At 37.3% G+C, this 18,388-nt stretch overlaps 1 protein-coding gene across 2 annotated transcripts in view; it reads left to right on the plus strand.

Annotated features, from left to right (window-relative positions):
* ITPR3 (inositol 1,4,5-trisphosphate receptor type 3) overlaps positions 1 to 18,388 on the plus strand; it is a 187,055-nt gene that overhangs the window by 22,988 nt on the left and 145,679 nt on the right. For both annotated transcript variants that reach the window (XM_072422560.1, XM_072422566.1), the window contains exons 2-9: positions 3,032 to 3,102; positions 3,680 to 3,801; positions 4,581 to 4,667; positions 9,714 to 9,872; positions 10,041 to 10,139; positions 12,978 to 13,061; positions 14,418 to 14,564; positions 15,430 to 15,525. In XM_072422560.1, the coding sequence (XP_072278661.1) occupies positions 3,032 to 3,102; positions 3,680 to 3,801; positions 4,581 to 4,667; positions 9,714 to 9,872; positions 10,041 to 10,139; positions 12,978 to 13,061; positions 14,418 to 14,564; positions 15,430 to 15,525 (865 nt within the window). The remainder of the gene's footprint in view (positions 1 to 3,031; positions 3,103 to 3,679; positions 3,802 to 4,580; positions 4,668 to 9,713; positions 9,873 to 10,040; positions 10,140 to 12,977; positions 13,062 to 14,417; positions 14,565 to 15,429; positions 15,526 to 18,388) is intronic.

Consider the following 18,388-nt stretch of genomic DNA (forward strand, 5'->3'; position numbering starts at 1 on the left):
TTTTTTTTTTTTTGTTTGTTTTTTTTGTTGAAATACATGTACCTATTTTTGTGAAAATTCAATAAAAATATTGAAATATAAAATAAAGATATTTAGTTTTAAAATTATATAAAGTAAAACACATAATAATTGACAAATCATCAATTTATTTTCATATATTTTTATTCATGTTTCTTGAGAAAAACTTTTATGGTAAAAATATTGTGTTATATTTAATTTTGAAAAAATTGTATTGATTTATGAATAAGTAGGGGGTCCAAATTTTTTTGTGAAGTTTGGTTGCAAAAGTGTGAAGTTTGAATGCAAAAGTGTGAAGATAAAATGAGAAACCTTGAAAATACAGAGGAGTCAGGGGTACCAGAAACTCAGGAGTTGGAGTCGAAGGATTTATCTACCGACTCCACAGCCTTGGTTGATCACCCTGATTTATTCCCGACCCTGCAATCTGTTGGTAACGGCTACACTGTGTTTTCTTAGTTTGCTTCTTATTTAGATGACTGCTTGTTCCAAATCTCCTGCAATGATTATATGATATCTATTTAACCCATGATTTTTATACTTCCTTATATCTCCTCTCCTTTGTCCTACAATACCAGTTCTCTGTAGATAGCACCAAAATCTACCCATCCACCCCTCCCTGTCTTTCTCTGTCATGGATTGGGTTTCATGCCACCTGTCACCCCTCTTTGCAGATGGCAAAGACGTACCTAAAACTCAACTGGGATAAAACTGAACTCTTCATCTTCCTCCTGATTTTCCAAAATCTCTCCCTGACAGTACTAAAACTGTAATGAGCACATCACCACCACCATTTATTTTACCACACATAAGACATGTTGTCTTAGTGTCACCGTTGACTGTACTCTCATTCTTCTCATTGTTCTTCATAAACTTCTCCTCCCTGCAAGCCTCTCTATCGGCTTCTATTTCACCTAATAATCCAATATGGTTCTGCTGTGTTTGAATTGTACTGTTTATGGACCTAATGTTTGCACACTGCACTACAGCTCATTTTCTCTCTCTCTTTTAAATCTCTGGATTTAGCTGGTGGGGTAATCAATCAGGCATGACCGTGTGACACCTAAAGTAGAAGGAACAAAAGTTAACAGACTACATTTCCCATCATTCCTATATTATAGTAATCCATACATGTGTCTATAAGATTTATAGTCAGGATTTATAGTTTACTGGAACTATACTGTACAAACAGTGGCCATTCTGTGGAATAGAGACGGGGAGGGGTGGGGACAAGCATTGGCATTTATAGTGGTCATTCCCAATCGCCGTTTAGAGATCCCACTTTACACATGTCTCCGCCAAGATGAGCACGACCTTAGGTGATGATTATCTGATGTGTGTGTAGGCAGCCTAAGACAGCTAGCACTATAGCAAGTATTCCCAATGGAAAATTTTCACTCTTTTTGAATCACTGTTTTTTTTTGTCACTTTGAACAGCAGTGGTCTCCTGGATAAGTTACAGTATTGCTAAGGTATTGCAAATGTACAATTAATCCTTATTAATTAACCAGATTTTGAAATCAATAACTGTTATGAAAAGGTTCATGGGAAAGGTTTTAAGTAGGAAGAGACATTTTTATTAGATTCCGCAATGAAAAAGATTGCTTTCCCAGACAGCTTTTCTTTTTCATTACATGTAGTGTTCATTAACAGTTTTAATTAAAAGAAAGAAATCATTGTTCAGATACACCATACCACATAGATGAAAACTGCCGAAGGCTTGAAACACTAAGACAGAGCTGAAAAATCTGCCAAGGGCCTCCATCTGAACTAGTATACCTACATGAAAAAGCAACCTAAATGTATATGTATTTCCAGATCATGGTCAATATTTACTTTTAATTCATTACTTTTTTTACTTATTTACTTTTCTCCTATTTTAAAACTCCCTTTATTCAGCTGTAGAAATACATGTATATGGACAGCTTATGAATTGTGATTACGCAATCTGTAAGTTTCAGTATTTACTGTGGAATGGATCTGAATGAGCTGATAGTATTTGGATAGTTTGCAAAGGATAAATTGGTTAGAACATGCAGTGTGCGTATTGATGTGGTTTGGCTTATCATCAACAAAAAGCTTGAGCGAAACGGTTTGGGAGTAAATGGATACTGATAAGCAGTGGTTTACCTGTCTGGTTACATAGGCTGGTACCTTTAATCTTTAGAAGACTATATAGTAAAGACATGCTTACAGGATACCTCTCATTTCGCAATCAGTGTTTTGTCACCAATTTAGGAGAAATGGCAAGCCATATAGTAATCACAATTTGAGACACTGTCACAATATCTGTATCCTGAAGGGTCAGATAAAATTTGAGGCACTGTTTTATGGCCTTTCTGGTACTGGATCATTTGACTAATAATTGTTTGCTAAAAGACAATCAGACAGTCAGCATCTCTGCCTTAACATTGCTCTTCTCTTTTGGAGAAACTGAGGCATTGGTCACATAACCACCCACAGGAGAGAACCAAAAGCTGAGGATTCCTTAGAACTGGTGAATACTACCTGTAATGTTTGTCAAAATGAAAAGTTAAGCCTTAAAATACATAAAATGATGTAAGTTTACCTGCTGATTATTTGGTAATCTGGTAACCTGGGAACCACCCTTGCTTTTCTGTTTGTAATAAATATATTCCCAAACACTGTCACTGTAGACTCAATGTTACCTGGTACACACACAAAACCTGATAGGAAGTTCAGAGCCCTTCCACCATTGTAGCATTTAGATCTAAATCTGCAATGTTATTGTGAATATACCTGGTGATGCATGAAACAGAGGGAAAGAAAGTTATGTTTCTTATGCCTCAGGAAGTAGACCCACCCACCACACTGAAACTGGCTGGGATTTGGCTATCGAGCAGAGAATTTACATTAGATAAGGGTTAATTGAGTTGGCTTTTACTTATTGCTCTGTATTTGCTCTTTAAAATCCTATTCATGATAATCAAGTAACTAAGGTGAGAGGTATGTTCATAAGACCTAAAGATATATTTTTTTTGCTTCTGTATAGATTGGTTGATGATAGGTGTGTGGTGGAACCAGCAGCCGGAGATCTTGACAACCCACCCAAAAAATTTAGAGGTGAGAAACATTACATTCTAAAATATTTAAAAAGTATATGAGGGTTGTGTTGCTATCAAAACATGGGCATGCATACTGTATTATTCTATTCCATTATTGTGAAGAATTTGTTGTTGCTAGTTTGGAAAAGAAAATCTGTACTGTACCTGTAAATGTTTTTTCCTTACCTGTCCCATCAGCTGTCAAAACTGTCCTTAACTTGAGGAGATAATCTTGCATTTGACACTCCCTGAGGAGATGATTGTTTAATCCCTGTGTTATATGATTCCAGCCAACGGCTGTTACCTCAGTAGGACCTCTAGTAAGGTAGGGGCTGTCAGAAAAAAAAAATTGCATGCCCCAAAGGGATTAGCATTTGGCACACCTGGAAGTGTGTATGAATTGTTGAAGAGCCTTTAGCAAAATTGTCTCCTGGTTTACCCTTTTTATTTAAAAATGGTTCTGCTTTAAAGTCAGATGCTTCCTTGCTTGCACTGTACTGTTATTTTCATATACATTATTTCATGGACTTATGTCTTTTTTCAACCTGACTAGCTATGTAACATCCAACTTAGTCTCTCTCTCCATGTCTTTCTAGACTGCTTGTTTAAAGTATGTCCCATGAACAGATACTCTGCTCAAAAACAATACTGGAAAGCTAAACAGGCTAAACAAGAAAAAGAAAAGATATCAGATGTTCTCCTCCTTCAAAAACTGCAGGTAAGCTAAAAAGAGATAAGAGATAATAAGATTATTAGGATTCGATTATATGATCATATATTATCTTTAGAAGGTTTATTTATTATTGCTGTTTGGTGAACAGCCAACAACTGCTGAAAGGGAACATGACATAATGAAAGGTAGGGATTCTGTAAAGGCTAATGTAAAGAAAAGTACATTATTACAAAGAAGTGTATATTTAGCTTTGGTAAAGACAGATAAGTGACGGGGGAAATGATTGCTGTAGCAATTTGTAGTCTATATATTGCTTTTTGCCCTAATAAAAAGGCATAGGAATGTTTTATATGCTGCAGGCCTATAAGGATTAAATGTTTGTAATGCATCATGGGCAGCACGTGGCCTTTGCAGCACTAGGTCCCAGGTTCCAATCTCGGCCAGGACACTATCTGCATGAAGTTTTCAGGTTCTCTCCAGGTTTCCTCCCACATTCCAAAAATGTGCAGTTAGGTTAATTGGCTTCCCCCCAAAATTTACCTTAGACTATTTTAAAGACATATGACTGAGGTAGGGGCATTAGATTGTGAGCCCCTTTGAGGAACAGTTAGTGACATGCTTATGATATGAATATGATGGTGCTATATAAATGCTGTGTAATAATAGTTATAATAATTATAAATGCATCAAAACAGATATGTAATATATATCAGTATATAATATATAAAAAGTGTCATATTAGCTTTTATATGTGGCATTTTTTGGATTTAACATTTATTATGTTCCCAGAAGTTGTGATTAATGTGTTTTTTTTTAACTGGTAGCACGCTGCTCAAATGGAGCAAAAACAAAATGAAACGGAAAATAGGAAGGTACATGGTGAGGTGGTGAAATATGGAAGTGTGATACAGGTAAGCCATTTTTATGCAATCCTGTAAAACTATCATTGGAAAAGGTTTAATGGGCAAATTAGGGTGAAACGGGAGACAAAAAAAGGAAAGGGGAAAGACACAGACTACCGACAACAGATTTTGTAATTAAAAAGTAATTTAATGTGTCCATGTGTTTTTTTTTAGTCTGGTCATCACTCTAAAAGGTGAAAATACCAAACAAATATATAAAACCTTACATTTTTTTAAACCCTAAATTTTGGCACTGTATCCACATGCCATGCTGACGGTCTATTTCACCGGACCGAACCGGACCATATCAGCAGCTTTTTGGCAGACTTTTTCCACGCTATATGTTCACGTTATATTCGATCCATATTCAGTTCGGGGTGAACTCCTGTTTCTCCAGGCTATATATTCATTTCTTATACCCTTTTTATTCAGTCTGAATCATATCTTTGGTCCCTAATTTTGGCCTTGGATCTACAGTTTGTGTCATTCTAGTGCATACACCTAAAGCATTAGCCTGACATCTATTTAGTGTGTCACAAAGTCTGATGAAGTGGTCTTCTTCTGCAAAACCCATCACTATTCAATTTGTGGTTAAACCTGCTAAGGGTATAGGAACTTTGAACCATGTACCTATGTTGCCTACTGTCACGAATGACAGGGAGGGGAGGGTAACAGGAAGGTGTATAAACTACTAAGCCTCAAATACCTAGGGAAAAGGGAATGGTCACCCCTTGCAAAAGACTAATCCAGCCCTGACTCCTAACCATATGAGCATCCCCTGAAGGTAGGGATACTCATACCCAGGAACCTAGGCCCTGCTAGCCCTGCACAACCCTAGCAGTAGGGTCTGGATTGAGACTGCTGGTCCCTTCCCCTATGAAGGACCCAGTGTCTCCCTGAGGCCTAGTAAACAACAAATACCTAAACAAAACACCAATACACCAAAAGAACAGCAACTTATCTTATAAGCAGAAATCAACAGGAACTCAGAATGGCAGGACACTCCAGCTATTCACATCCCAGTAGTGAATATTAACCGCACAGCATGAAGTGTGAGGCCAGACTAAATGGAAGAGCAGTAATGAGCCCCATCTGCACCTGATACAAGGGGAGTGGTCATTACCCACAACAACACAGCAACAAGTAAAACCAAAGAGGCTGTCAGATAATCACACATGCAGCTAGTCTGACAGATCCTCAAACTTCTGTCACGGAAGGGACCGTGACACCTACATAGTTACATAGTAGGTTAGGTTGAAAAAAGACATAAGTCCATCAAGTTCAACCACTAGGGAAATAAATATATCCCAAATATAAAACTCTATAAGACATAGTTGGTCCAGAGGAAGGTAAAACAACCCTTGGTACAATTTGCTTCAACAGGGGAAAAAAAAAACCTTCCTGATTCCATGAGGCAATCGGATGTTCCCTGGATCAACAGTCTCTGTTATCTTAACCTAAAGCCTTAATACCCAGGTATATTTTGTGCTTCTAGAAAAACATCCAGATTTTTCTTAAAGCAATCTATAGTAGTTGCTGAAACCACTTCCTGAGGGAGCTGATTCCACATTTTCACAGACCTAACAGTGGAGAATCCCTTCCTTATCCGGAGCTAAAAACTTCTTTTTCTCCAGACGCAAACAATGCCCTCTTGTTCTTTGTAATGATCTTAAAGTGAATAATGGGAAAGAGAGTTTCCTTTATGGACCGTTTATATATTTACACAGGGTGATCATATCCCCTCTTAAATTCTCAATGGAGAATAGATTCATTTCAGCTAATCTCTCCTCATAGCTGAGCCTCCTCCATTCCTTTCATTAATTTATTTGCCCTTCTTTGCACTCTTTCCAATTCCACAATGTCCTTTTTGTGAACTGGTGCCCAAAACTGGACTGCATATTCCAGATGTGGTCTGACCAATGCTTTGTACAGGGGCAGGATAACGTCTCCATCTCTGCAGTTTATTCCTCTTTTATTACAAGAAAGTAGTTTACTAGCTTTAGATATTGCAGCTTGTCATCGCATGCTGTTTTTTAGTCTATGATCTACCAGAACCCCCAGATCTTTTTCCATTTCTGACTCCTCCAAATGTATTTCCCCCAGACAGTATGCATGTTGTTAGCCCCTAAGTGCATAACTTTACATTTATGTAATTTGCCACTTGGCAATCAAACAGTACATCCAGGTCTGCTTGTAGATTATAGACATCTTGTATGGACTTAATTCCATTACATAGTTTGGTAACATCTGCAAACACAAAAATGGTACTTTTAATCCCAAACTCTATATCATTTCTAAAGATGTTAAACAGTAAAGGTCCCAACACTGAACCCTGGGGTACACCACTAATAATTTTAGACCATTCAGAGTATGAATCCTTATTTACAACTCTCAGGATGCCGTCTTTAAGCCAGTTATCTATCACTGGGGGGCCTATAGCTGACTCCCAATAATATTTGTGTGTTATTCAACTCAACCCATAATGCCTCAACCTCATCCCGTGTTACATCTGCAATTTCTTCTTTCACATTCACTTTTAGATTACGTCTCACATACAGACAGACACCACCACCCTTTCGTTTGACTCTGTCTTTACGAAACAGAGTATAACCAGGAATATTGACAGCCCAGCCATAAACAAAGCCAGGATTCAGCAATGCCAACTAAGTCATAATTTTCCTCATTAAGGCTTCCTTCTCCTCTTTTTTGTTTGCTAGACTTCTAGCATTGGTGAACAGGCTCTTTAAACTGATATTAATATTACCTATATGTTTAAACTTTTTGGTCATTGACCAGGCGGTGACCACAACTATTTTTTTTGATGTTCTAATATATTCTTTTTATATATATGTGTATATCTGTTTATATTTTTGAGGAAAAATGTAGGGTTTTATACATTTGTTCGGTATTTTTTCCTTTTGAAATGTTGACCTGTAAAACTATGAATTGTTTTAAATAAAAAGTTACTAAATTATATGTTGGTTTGTTTAGAGGTTAAAATTTTCACTCAGGTGTCAGTTTTTTTGAATTATCTTAAATAAAAAATAAACATCATTGGTTTTTTCAACTTTGTACTGTGCTTTCCCCTAAAGCAAAACATTTACATGACACTACTTTCTATAGTATAGAGATAGATAGATAAATAGGTACAATTCTGACACCTCAAAGTGTTTTGGTTGAACTGACTCCTAAACAATTTTATTTTTTATACCATAATACCACCTTTAGACAATGACAGCTATTTTTGAACTTTAGCTATGGGCGTGTTTATTTGGAAGTAAATTTGTAATATATACACGTTTTTTGGGGACAAAATAGAGTTTCTTTTGTCAATAGTGTCATGCATTTTTGTTTTCAATGTAATTTGTTCTACTTCTCTATTTTGTTTTGTTCTATTTATCTATTCTGCTTTTTTAAAATTGCCCAATTTTTATGTGACACTCCAAAGAAAACAATAAAATATAAACAGTAAAAATAGTCATCAAAATCAACTGATAAATTATTAACTAAGGGGAAAATGAGGAAGAAATTATGAATTCTTAGGGTTGACCAATGGTTATTCAATGGTTAGATTTTTTTAACTTAACTTTTTACTTGCAAAGTTTATTTAACTGATATACATTTTTATAATAACATCACAGTCATATACACGTCATATACAGTTTTATAATAACATCTTAGAGCCATATATGACTGAAATTTTGTATTATTTAGGGACAATTACGGGCTATCTGCTAGTGTCACTTCACAAAGGAGCAACTACAGTTTGACATTCGCAAATGCAATGTAATAAGTGATATGGAGAGCCATAGCAGGGATAGGAAAAACATCAAGTAAACTGTGTGAAATTCTTTGAGAACATATCTTCTACATTCAAGGGCTGAAGTGGTTAAGGGAAGATAGTAATTTAGGTCAGAAATTATGCTGGTCTGTTTTTTGAAATAATGATAGCTAATTAGGTTTAGTGAAGCTTGTTTAATGTGCCAAGAGAAAGTTTAATTAGAGTATTAAAAAGAAAATATACCAATCAGATTTCATTTTACTATAATTAGGGAACTGAAGAGATTATGGCCCTGATTTATTCCAGGTTTGCTGGATCACCCAGCTTCACTGATGAAAGTGTATCTTCTCCAGCCTTGGGGAGCTTTAATAAATCAGGGCCTATGTCTGAACAATTAATGTGATACATTGGTATTTGCACATTTGTTTTGCTCTTTGTTTGGATTTCCTGAATAAGCCCCAATGTTTAGAAATGGCTGGTCAGCCAGTGTGTTTTATATATTCTTCTGTGGGAACTTCCTACAGTGACTTTTCTTTATTATTTACCTAAATAGAATGCAGCAAACAAGTTATATATTTTTGAGAATACTAATGTTGTATTTTTGCAAACAATTTTGTTTGTATATGTAACTTATTTTTTATAATATTTTTAACATATTTTGTAGTATTTATATTAGCTTTAAGGTTGGATGCACACCTAAATGTTGCATTACCATCCAATAAAATGTTGTCACTGTGTTGTCACGACCAAAAAGTTGTGTCACCATAAAGCCCAGCAATATATCTGCACTGCAGCAATACTGCAGTCCTGATTTATTAAAGCTCTCCAAAACTGATGATGAGACTATGATCCAGCAAACCTTTAATGGATCTGGTCCAGGATTGAAAACATTTGCCAATAATACCAAAATATTTTTTAAAAATACACTCCAGGTTTGCTGGATCACTGAGGTTCAGCCATGTCTATTTTCTCAAGGAAAGATTTAATAAACAAGGCCCAATATGGTGTGATGCGTAAAAAATGGCAAGCCACATTTTCCTCAGATGCTTTTTGTTAGCAGCTCTGTCTCAGTTTTGGCTGCCTTCACTCAATGCACATTAACGCTCAGTAGTATATGACAATAATTTGGACAGATGGTCTGCAATGTTGTTTTTGTGTCCTAAGTTCATAGTATTATTATTGTCATTTTGTCGAGCATTGGGTTTGCAAAAGACACATTGAATGACAACTGTATGATTGACTAACATATATACAATACCTGTGTTATGTTACAGCTGCTGCACATGAAAAGTAACAAATACCTCACTGTGAACAAGCGTCTTCCTGCACTGCTGGAGAAGAATGCCATGCGGGTAACACTTGATGCCAATGGAAACGAAGGATCCTGGCTCTTTATTCAGCCATTTTGGAAGTTGCGCAGTAATGGAGATAATGTGAGGGAAAACTGCAGACAAAACTGTTTTTTTTTTTTTTTTTTTTTTTTAATGGTCTATTTAACTCCATTAACCTCAAACATAAGTAAAGTATTTTAAATACATGGACTGCATTGTATTTTATCAATGATATATTTACTAAAGTTACAACTAATATCTCTATTACAGGTGGTGGTTGGCGATAAAGTGAACCTTAACCCAGTCAATGCCGGACAGCCCTTGCATGCTAGCAATTATGAGCTCTCTGACAACCCTGGTTGCAAAGAGGTGACTAAGTGATTATTAAAATACAATAGATTTTATTTGCCTACATTTCCTACATACATGTGAACTATTTCATTAATCAGCAGTGCGATCCACTCCTTATTAAGCACACATGAATGCAATGAAAGGTATCAAGAAATAACACAGTCATAAGCATGTACAGTGTCTGAGTGAGAGTTTTTTTCTTTTCGTAATGTGTTTGTAAGGCCCGGATCTATGTTGGTATTCCCCAGAGACCAATCCCCCAATCTATGCTGCAGCCTTCGCCTATAGCAGCCCCCGCTCAGCCTCGAGAGACTGGTTGTGTCTCCCAGCACTCGGTTGCCCCAGGGATGCGCAAAGGATCGTGTCTGGAGATAGGCCGGCAGCCGACCCGGCGCCCACTAAATGCAGAGCCATGCATGCGGAGTAAAAGGCAGGAATCCAAAAACTAGCCAAGGTCAGAACACAGGAAATCAGTCCACCCAGCAGACACCTCAGGCACAGGTTCCTCAGACTGGGAGCAGAGAGGTTATAAAGCCCCAGCAGCCAATGACAGCCTGGGATTAGCAGGAACTACTCAGCAATCAGCTGCACACAGCTCAATTCACTTCAGCTGTGCAGCCCCAGTGCAGAGGATGCTGAGGGAAACAGCCACAGGGATGCTGCATCTTACAGGGTACTAATCCTACAACCCCAGTGCTACTGTGAGCGCAGCCACCGGAGGGAATAGGTTTTGCGCGCCCTCCTGCGGTGAGGTATCACCTGGGTACTTACGCCCGGAGGGTGCTTTCTAACAGTGTTGCCTTAGTCTGCTGCCTCTTTTTTAAATATATTTTCAATGAAACCTAAATGATGTAAAAGGGATTAACTTTGAATTAGTATGGCTTTGTAGTATATGGTTGTGTTGGCTGCTTAGATTATAATTAGGATTCTTTAAACAGTACTGACCCAAAAAAGATCAAGGGCTTAGTAAACCCCCTTGATTTGGTAGATCACATCTGTTGTCACACGAATTAAGTCTAATGTTTACAGCATAATAACATGTATGTGGGTGCAAATTGTATTTGACCAATTAATTGGGACTCATCAGTTTGTATAGTAATTTTAAATACAACCCAGGTTGTGGTCTTAGGTAATAGGCTGATTGTGGTATCTGAATGACAGTTGGTGATGTACACACTAATATTTTACAGTGCTGTATCATAATACAATAACAATATTGCCACTGTAAAACAATGTATTTTTGTTAAGGCGATTTCCTATTGATCCCAGATCAATATTTCCCTCTCTATCATGACCTCTGTTTTCAACGCATTGGGAGGAGTGATTAACACACAAGCAGCTCAAGCATGTAGGTTATATCACTTCTTCTCAAAACTTTATTATCACATTGCAGTTTATCTAGTCAGACAACAAGGTGGAAAACCCTTAAGGTGCGTACACACTTCCAATTTTTATCGTTCCAATCGAACGACGAACGATCGATTGGGCAAAAAATGGTTCGTAAAAAAGTAACCAACGACGCCGACGAACGAGGAAATTCGCTGGAAACGAACGACCGGACCGGCGGATCGGATTGGACGACGATCGTTGAACATCGTTCGTGTGTACGGTCGTTCGTTGATCGTCCATGTTCAGAGCATGCGTGATGAACGAACGTCCGTTCACTTTCCTGTCGTGCACATAGTTCCTCTATCGCTTAAACGATCGTATCTATTGTGTGTACAATATCTACGAACGATCGTGTCGTTACCTCTATGTGCAGTATCGGTGCTATACAATCGTTCATATATATCGTGCAGGAACGTTCGTCGTTCGTTTTCCGACGATAATAATTGGAAGTGTGTACGTAGCTTTAGTAGTTAGTCAATAACAAAAAACTTAACAACTTTGCTGAGCAAGATGTTTCAAGTTAAGAAACTTCAAGGTAAGGATGGAGCAAATATTGACCTACTGATACAGAGGATGTAACTAGTTTCGACACAACTCAATTATCTTCAAAATATAGCAAAAAACACCAAAACAACTTAAATTCAAAACTCAGCAAAATTATACTCCTTACAATTTTCAACCTTAAAATTCTGCGGAAATAAAGTAATTCTCATTGATTGCTATAGTGCTCAATTTTTCCTTTGTGGAATAGATGTACCTTGGTCAATTGTTCTTTCTGTTTTGACAAAAAGAATAGCTGTCTCAATTTATTCAAATACTTGTCTGCAATTAAGATGGAAATACTATTCAAATTGTTTCTTTAATATGGAGATTGCTTGATCAATAATTTACCAAGCCAACTGTTCCATTTCATGCTGCTAGTCTGCTGGCCTAAATAGAACTTAAAGTGGAAAACACTATACATTATTTTACCCGAAATACAAGCACATTATAACGTCTAAAACATGTATTATTCATTTATAATCATTTTGACACCTGTATTTGGCACCTCTTACCTCTTGTCAGATAATCAGAACTTTATGGGTCAGTGACCCATGTTCAGGACTGCCCAATTAAACTAATTTTATTTTTTTACTCAGGAGCTGGCTTTCGCGCTATGCTTCACAGGCTGACATTCTCATATTAAATGAAAGTCTCAATGCAGAGCAATCAAGAACTCTTATTAGACAGAGCGTGACAGTTGAATGGGCATAGATGTAAAGTTAGAACAGTTGGGTCCCTAGTAGCAAAGTTAAACTTGTTATGGGGGGCACACAGGGGAGGTATTCTGATTAACAAAGAAAGTGGCAGGCAATTTGGATTGTCTGGTATTTAGATAACTTTTAAAAACTATTAGTCATGATTGATAGGTTAACTCCAAAGAAAGAATAACACTAATTGTATTGTAATGCTTTGCTTTCCATCCAGGTTAATTCACTGAATTCAAATACCAGTTGGAAGATTAATCTTTTCATGCAGTACCGAGACTACATGGAGGATGTTCTTAAGGGGGTAAGATGTCAAACTAACATTTTCACAGCTCTATGTAAACCCCTTTTCTGATAGATTCGCTTTACATGTCTAAAATTGTAATAAGCGCTGTACATTAAGTAGGGGTTGCAAATGACAGACAGATACAGACAGTGACACAAGAGGAGAGGACCGTGCCCAGCCATTCAATTAGTAGTGATACTTGGCTGCTGTATCTTTGCTTATTTTGGTTATAGAAGTTAAATTTGATTTGATAATTTCTTTCTTATTCATTTGTATTTAATGTTATGGAAAATGCAAACATACCTGGCAGAAGCAAAGAATGATGGCACTACTCAAATCTTCTGGGTGGAGTCCAAAATGATGGCATGTGAGATTTACTTGTTAAAATGTTCTAGACATATAAGAAACCAAGGTCTGACTCAGTCATCTAGACCAGTGTTTTTCAACCTTTTTTGAGCCACGGCACATTTTTTACATTAAAAAAATCCTGCGGCACACCACAAATCAAAAATGTTACAAAATTACACTTTGTAGCTAATTCTCGCCTCTAAAAATAAACAAGGCGCTTGAGCTACCTACTGCCACCCACTGACATGGAAGAGTATTACATTACTCTGCCAGTCACTACAGCACATGCACTCGACAATGATAATTGGATAATTTCCCACGGTACACCTGAAGATCTCTCACGGCACACTAGTGTGCCACGGAACAGTGGTTGAAAATCACTGATCTAGACTTCACCTATAACTAAAAATAAACTTTGAAAATGACCAGTCCTTTGTGTTTAAAGGCTTCATAGCAAGAATCCTTAATGAAATGTTTTCATGACTATTACCACCTACTACCTGGAATCTGTAAAGGTTGTTCACTTTCCACTGTGTCTATCCTGAAAGATTCATAACACATGCCTTTTTGTAGATTTTTTTATCTATAAATACTAGGTTTTTCTGAAGAAACACATCTTACTGAGAAATGATTGTCATAGTATATTTCTATGAAGTATTACAACTATTGTTAAGAGACTAAAGATGACAATTACATGTTTACAGCTTGAATGAGCTTCATATGCAAGAATACACAAGTCTGTTCTAAAAGATTAATGGAACAACTGTTGGGTTTGACAGGGACAAAACCAGCCTAGGGGACAGAAGTTATTTTACACATAAATGTTTTTTTCTTCAACACACATACTTGCACATAAATGGTACCATAAAACTATTTTGACAATTTGCAATACTGAACAGTTTTCAGTTTGCGGTTTCCTCATTTTTTAATATATACCTGTTTTTGTACTTGCTTTCTGTAATCCATATATTGTCTTCATCTTACTGATTTATGTAAAGTATACTCATTTTTATTATCCTTCTGTAGGGGGATGTAGTTCGTCTCTTTCATGCTGAGCAGGAGAAGTTTCTTACGTGTGATGAATACAAGTCTAAACTCCATGTTTTTCTACGCACTACTCTGCGGCAGTCAGCCACATCAGCTACTAGTTCCAATGCTCTCTGGGAAGTGGAGGTAAGAGTAAACTACATCATAAACTTTAAGTACACAAAAATTTAGACCTGGTTGGAAATTAGTGATCTTATCCTAAAAAAGCCAGTTTTGTTTTGTTGAAATCTATGTACTACTATGTAACTTTACATTGCACTAGAATGTATTTAGGCTTTTACTGTTGAGTTTTGAAAAATATGTTGAAACAAACTCCTCAATACTTTCTGAATCTCTATTTAGCAAATAATTCAGAAAAGAACTTCTGACTTGATTTTTCATTCTTCTGATTTCTCTAGCTGTGATCTTGTTTTGGGTCAGCTAGTTAAATAGCATTTAAAAAAAAAGAGGTCAACAGTGGCAGACGTTTTCTTTTATTAAACCTTCCTTTAAAGAAGTCAAGTAAAGCTAATTGTGTGTCTAACTGTAAGCAATCCCAATATACAAGCATAGCATCTCCCATTTTAAGGATCACAACACTCTGTCCAGACGTAAAAATTGCAAAGACTAAAAGTCAGTACTGCCTTTATCTCCTACACATTTCAGAATGGTTACATACCATAAACTCATGGAAACATGGGCTAAAATATAATTGATTTCACTTTTCTAGGTGGTGGTATTCTTTTTGTATGTTTAGTACTGATCATACATGTATTGTTTATGTGTTATTATTTATGTGAGGGAAATAACTGACAAAAGATAGAACTTATCTGATATTAATGCAAAAATCCTGTCTGCCTCCATTATTTGGAATTACAAATTCAGTTGAAGACTTTCTAAGCTAGTAATAGAAATCTTTTAAGATTAGACAACTGTCAAAACAGCAGAAAAAGCAGTTGAAAGGCCTTTGTGATGTCTTAACAGATTACATGATATCTATCTTTTTTTGCAGGTTGTTCATCATGATCCTTGTAGAGGGGGAGCAGGTCACTGGAACAGTCTTTATCGATTTAAACATCTTGCTACTGGGAATTATCTTGCTGCAGAGGTAAGCCTAAAGTAAAGGTGAATATGATGTAATAGTAATATTACAAACACAAAGCCTATCCTGTAGGACAGTGGTGCCCAACCTTTTTTCATTTGTTGACATTTTCATGACAGATTTTGACAAATTGTCATCTGTTGACATTAGGATAAAACTTGCATAGATTAAATATGTATGTTTAAAACTAGAATAGTTTTAATTTAATATGAAATTAAATTGAAATGTTTCCTGTTAACGTAACATACATGCACCAAATAAAAGAGATGACAAATCAAGAAATTTTGCATTCACAATTTGATGCCCTTTTTAAGAAAGAAAGATACAAAACTAAAGCTATCATACAGTGCTGGCCGGTCATATATTGCTCCCTGCTCACCATTTCTTTACCAAAGAGCAGAAACTACACTATACAATGGGTCCTGTCAGTTATAGGGGGCTGCTAACCTTCTTTGTACCCCAAAATCTCTGCAATGAATACTTCCAGAGAAATGCAATTCATGTGACAGATAACCAAGGAAGACATGTTCTTACTATTACATATTCAGGTCCCTACATCCTCCTGTTCCAGAGAAATTAGGGTTCACTGAAGGTAAGTGGCAAAATATGTATGACAGAGTAGCTTAGTACAATAGCTATAGTTTTTCTTATCTTGTGATGGTGCCGCAGCAATAAAATTTTATATCCACAAGCGTCTCCCACTTATTCTACATTTTAATATACCTATAGCTCCCCTTTCAGGAGAAATCGGGGTTGAAAGAACATAAGCAGACAGTTAAATGTGACAGGGGACTATGATATGGTAAGAGTAATAACATTTTGATGGGGGGGGGGGTTAGCCCCAAGAGTCCCCGACTTATTCTACATTTCCCTTCCTCTACTGTTCAAAAGAATTTGGGGTTCACAGAAGGCAAGTGGCCAGCTATGTGTGAAAGGGTAGCATGGTATGACAGGTATTTTGTATTTTTGTATCTTGTGATGGTGTCATAGTGATGAAATTTTAGGGGGAGTTAGCCACAAGAGTCCTGCACTTGCACTTTTTCCCTTTTCTTACAGAGTAATTGGGGTTCATAGTGAATAAGGGGATAGATATGTTTGACAGGGTAGAATGACATGATGGGTAAACCTTTTAATGGGGAAAGGGGGGACAAAAAGGGTTTCCTACTGGCCCCCACATTTCCAGTTGCTAACATCCCTCTGTTACAGAGAAATTGGGGTTCAGAGAAGGTAAGTGGCTAGCTATGTGTAACAGACACCCCATCAGCTGCTCAGTCCCTCGCACCGCAGCATCTGCAGATTTGACTCCAGGAGACAGTGAGCAGTACTGAGCTGAGCTGTACTGAGCCTCCCCCCTGAGCCTCGCCCCTGAGCAAGGGATAACCGCACCACAACCTCACCACCAATCTGAATGCAGGCCTTTAAGTTTTGTGAACTTCAAGGGTCACCACAGCACACAGACAATTGGCAGTACCCTAATGCTGATTGCCATAAAAGTGGCCCCCAGGGGGACCCTAGTCTTGAAATGGCCCCCCTAATGATAAAATATCCCTGATTGTTATTAGGATTTTATGCTTCTGACCCATATCTGGCAACTTGTTATGTTTAGGGGGCTGAATTAGGATAATAACTCCCATGGTCCCCTTTGTACCCTGAAAATGTCACATTTCTATGATCATTAGTGTAGGGAATATGAAGTTTTATACATGAGGTTAATGACAACAGTATGGACACAGACACAGCTCGCCTGCTGCTGGGATTATCTCACAGTACAAGGTGGGCAGGGAGCAGCCACAGCTGATTGCCAGGTCTATAATATGTGTCCATTGTCAGGGAGCTAACACTGAGGATGCTCAGGAAGCTCCCTCTCCTGGTAGCAGGATCTCATAGAGGAACATAGGAGATGCACGCGCCCCATCCCCCACAAGACAACAAGCAGAGAGGGAATAAAGAGAGGGCCGGATCTGACAGCCACGTAGGTTGGGCACTCTTGCTGTAGGACATATTTATAAAAACTATGAAGTCAAAAATTGGAGTTGGTACTTATAATGACTATTAGGATAAGATAAAACATTACTGATCACCCTGAACAATAACTCTAAAGTATACTACCTATATTTTTGGTCACTTTATTTATTCACAAAGCTTTTTGTACATATTTTTAATGTATAATAACTAATATAAACTGCTAAAAATTAGGTAAACACGCAATTACCACAGTGTAACACCAAGTCAATTACGCATGTTTGTGATTAAATTCTGTCCAGATAGAAAGAGTAAGTGATCGGGTATTAGTTTTATCTTCTTTGATGCAAATGAAAGCATAAAGAGTTAGACAGGAGGGGTAACATCAAGTCAACTCCTAAAGAGGGAATGGTTTTACCACAGACCATTTCTCTCTCCTTATTGTTGCTGATTTTTCATTAGTCTGTCATTTTGATATTGCCCTTGTCACTACTGCTGCTGTACAGTAGCAAGAGGTGATACCTGCACCCACTCACTTTTTACAGGTAATCCAGGTCACCCAGGATGGCACATCTGTATGTGCCATGGCAAGAACGTTTGCTGTGTCCCAGTTCAGTCTGTGTAAAGGCCCATGCAAAGCCTTTATCTCCTCCATGGTCCAAAGACTGATAGACAAGACGTTTGTGCAAAGCAAAAGAAGCATTATTAGATCAAAGTGCTGGGGTAATCGCATTTTGAGCACTGCCACGGTGGGATCGTTGAGAACTTATATCAGAAAGTTAGAATACCTTGGTTATTTAGGTACATGATTTTAATGTGTATGTACAAAGATACAGATTTTACATAGTTGTAACACGTTGCTACAATAGACATGAAATGCATGTCCTATCTGGGCTTTTGTGGCATT

The sequence above is a fragment of the Pyxicephalus adspersus genome, chromosome 1 (assembly GCF_032062135.1).
Source record: "Pyxicephalus adspersus chromosome 1, UCB_Pads_2.0, whole genome shotgun sequence".
In the NCBI taxonomy this organism is placed as follows: domain Eukaryota; kingdom Metazoa; phylum Chordata; class Amphibia; order Anura; family Pyxicephalidae; genus Pyxicephalus; species Pyxicephalus adspersus.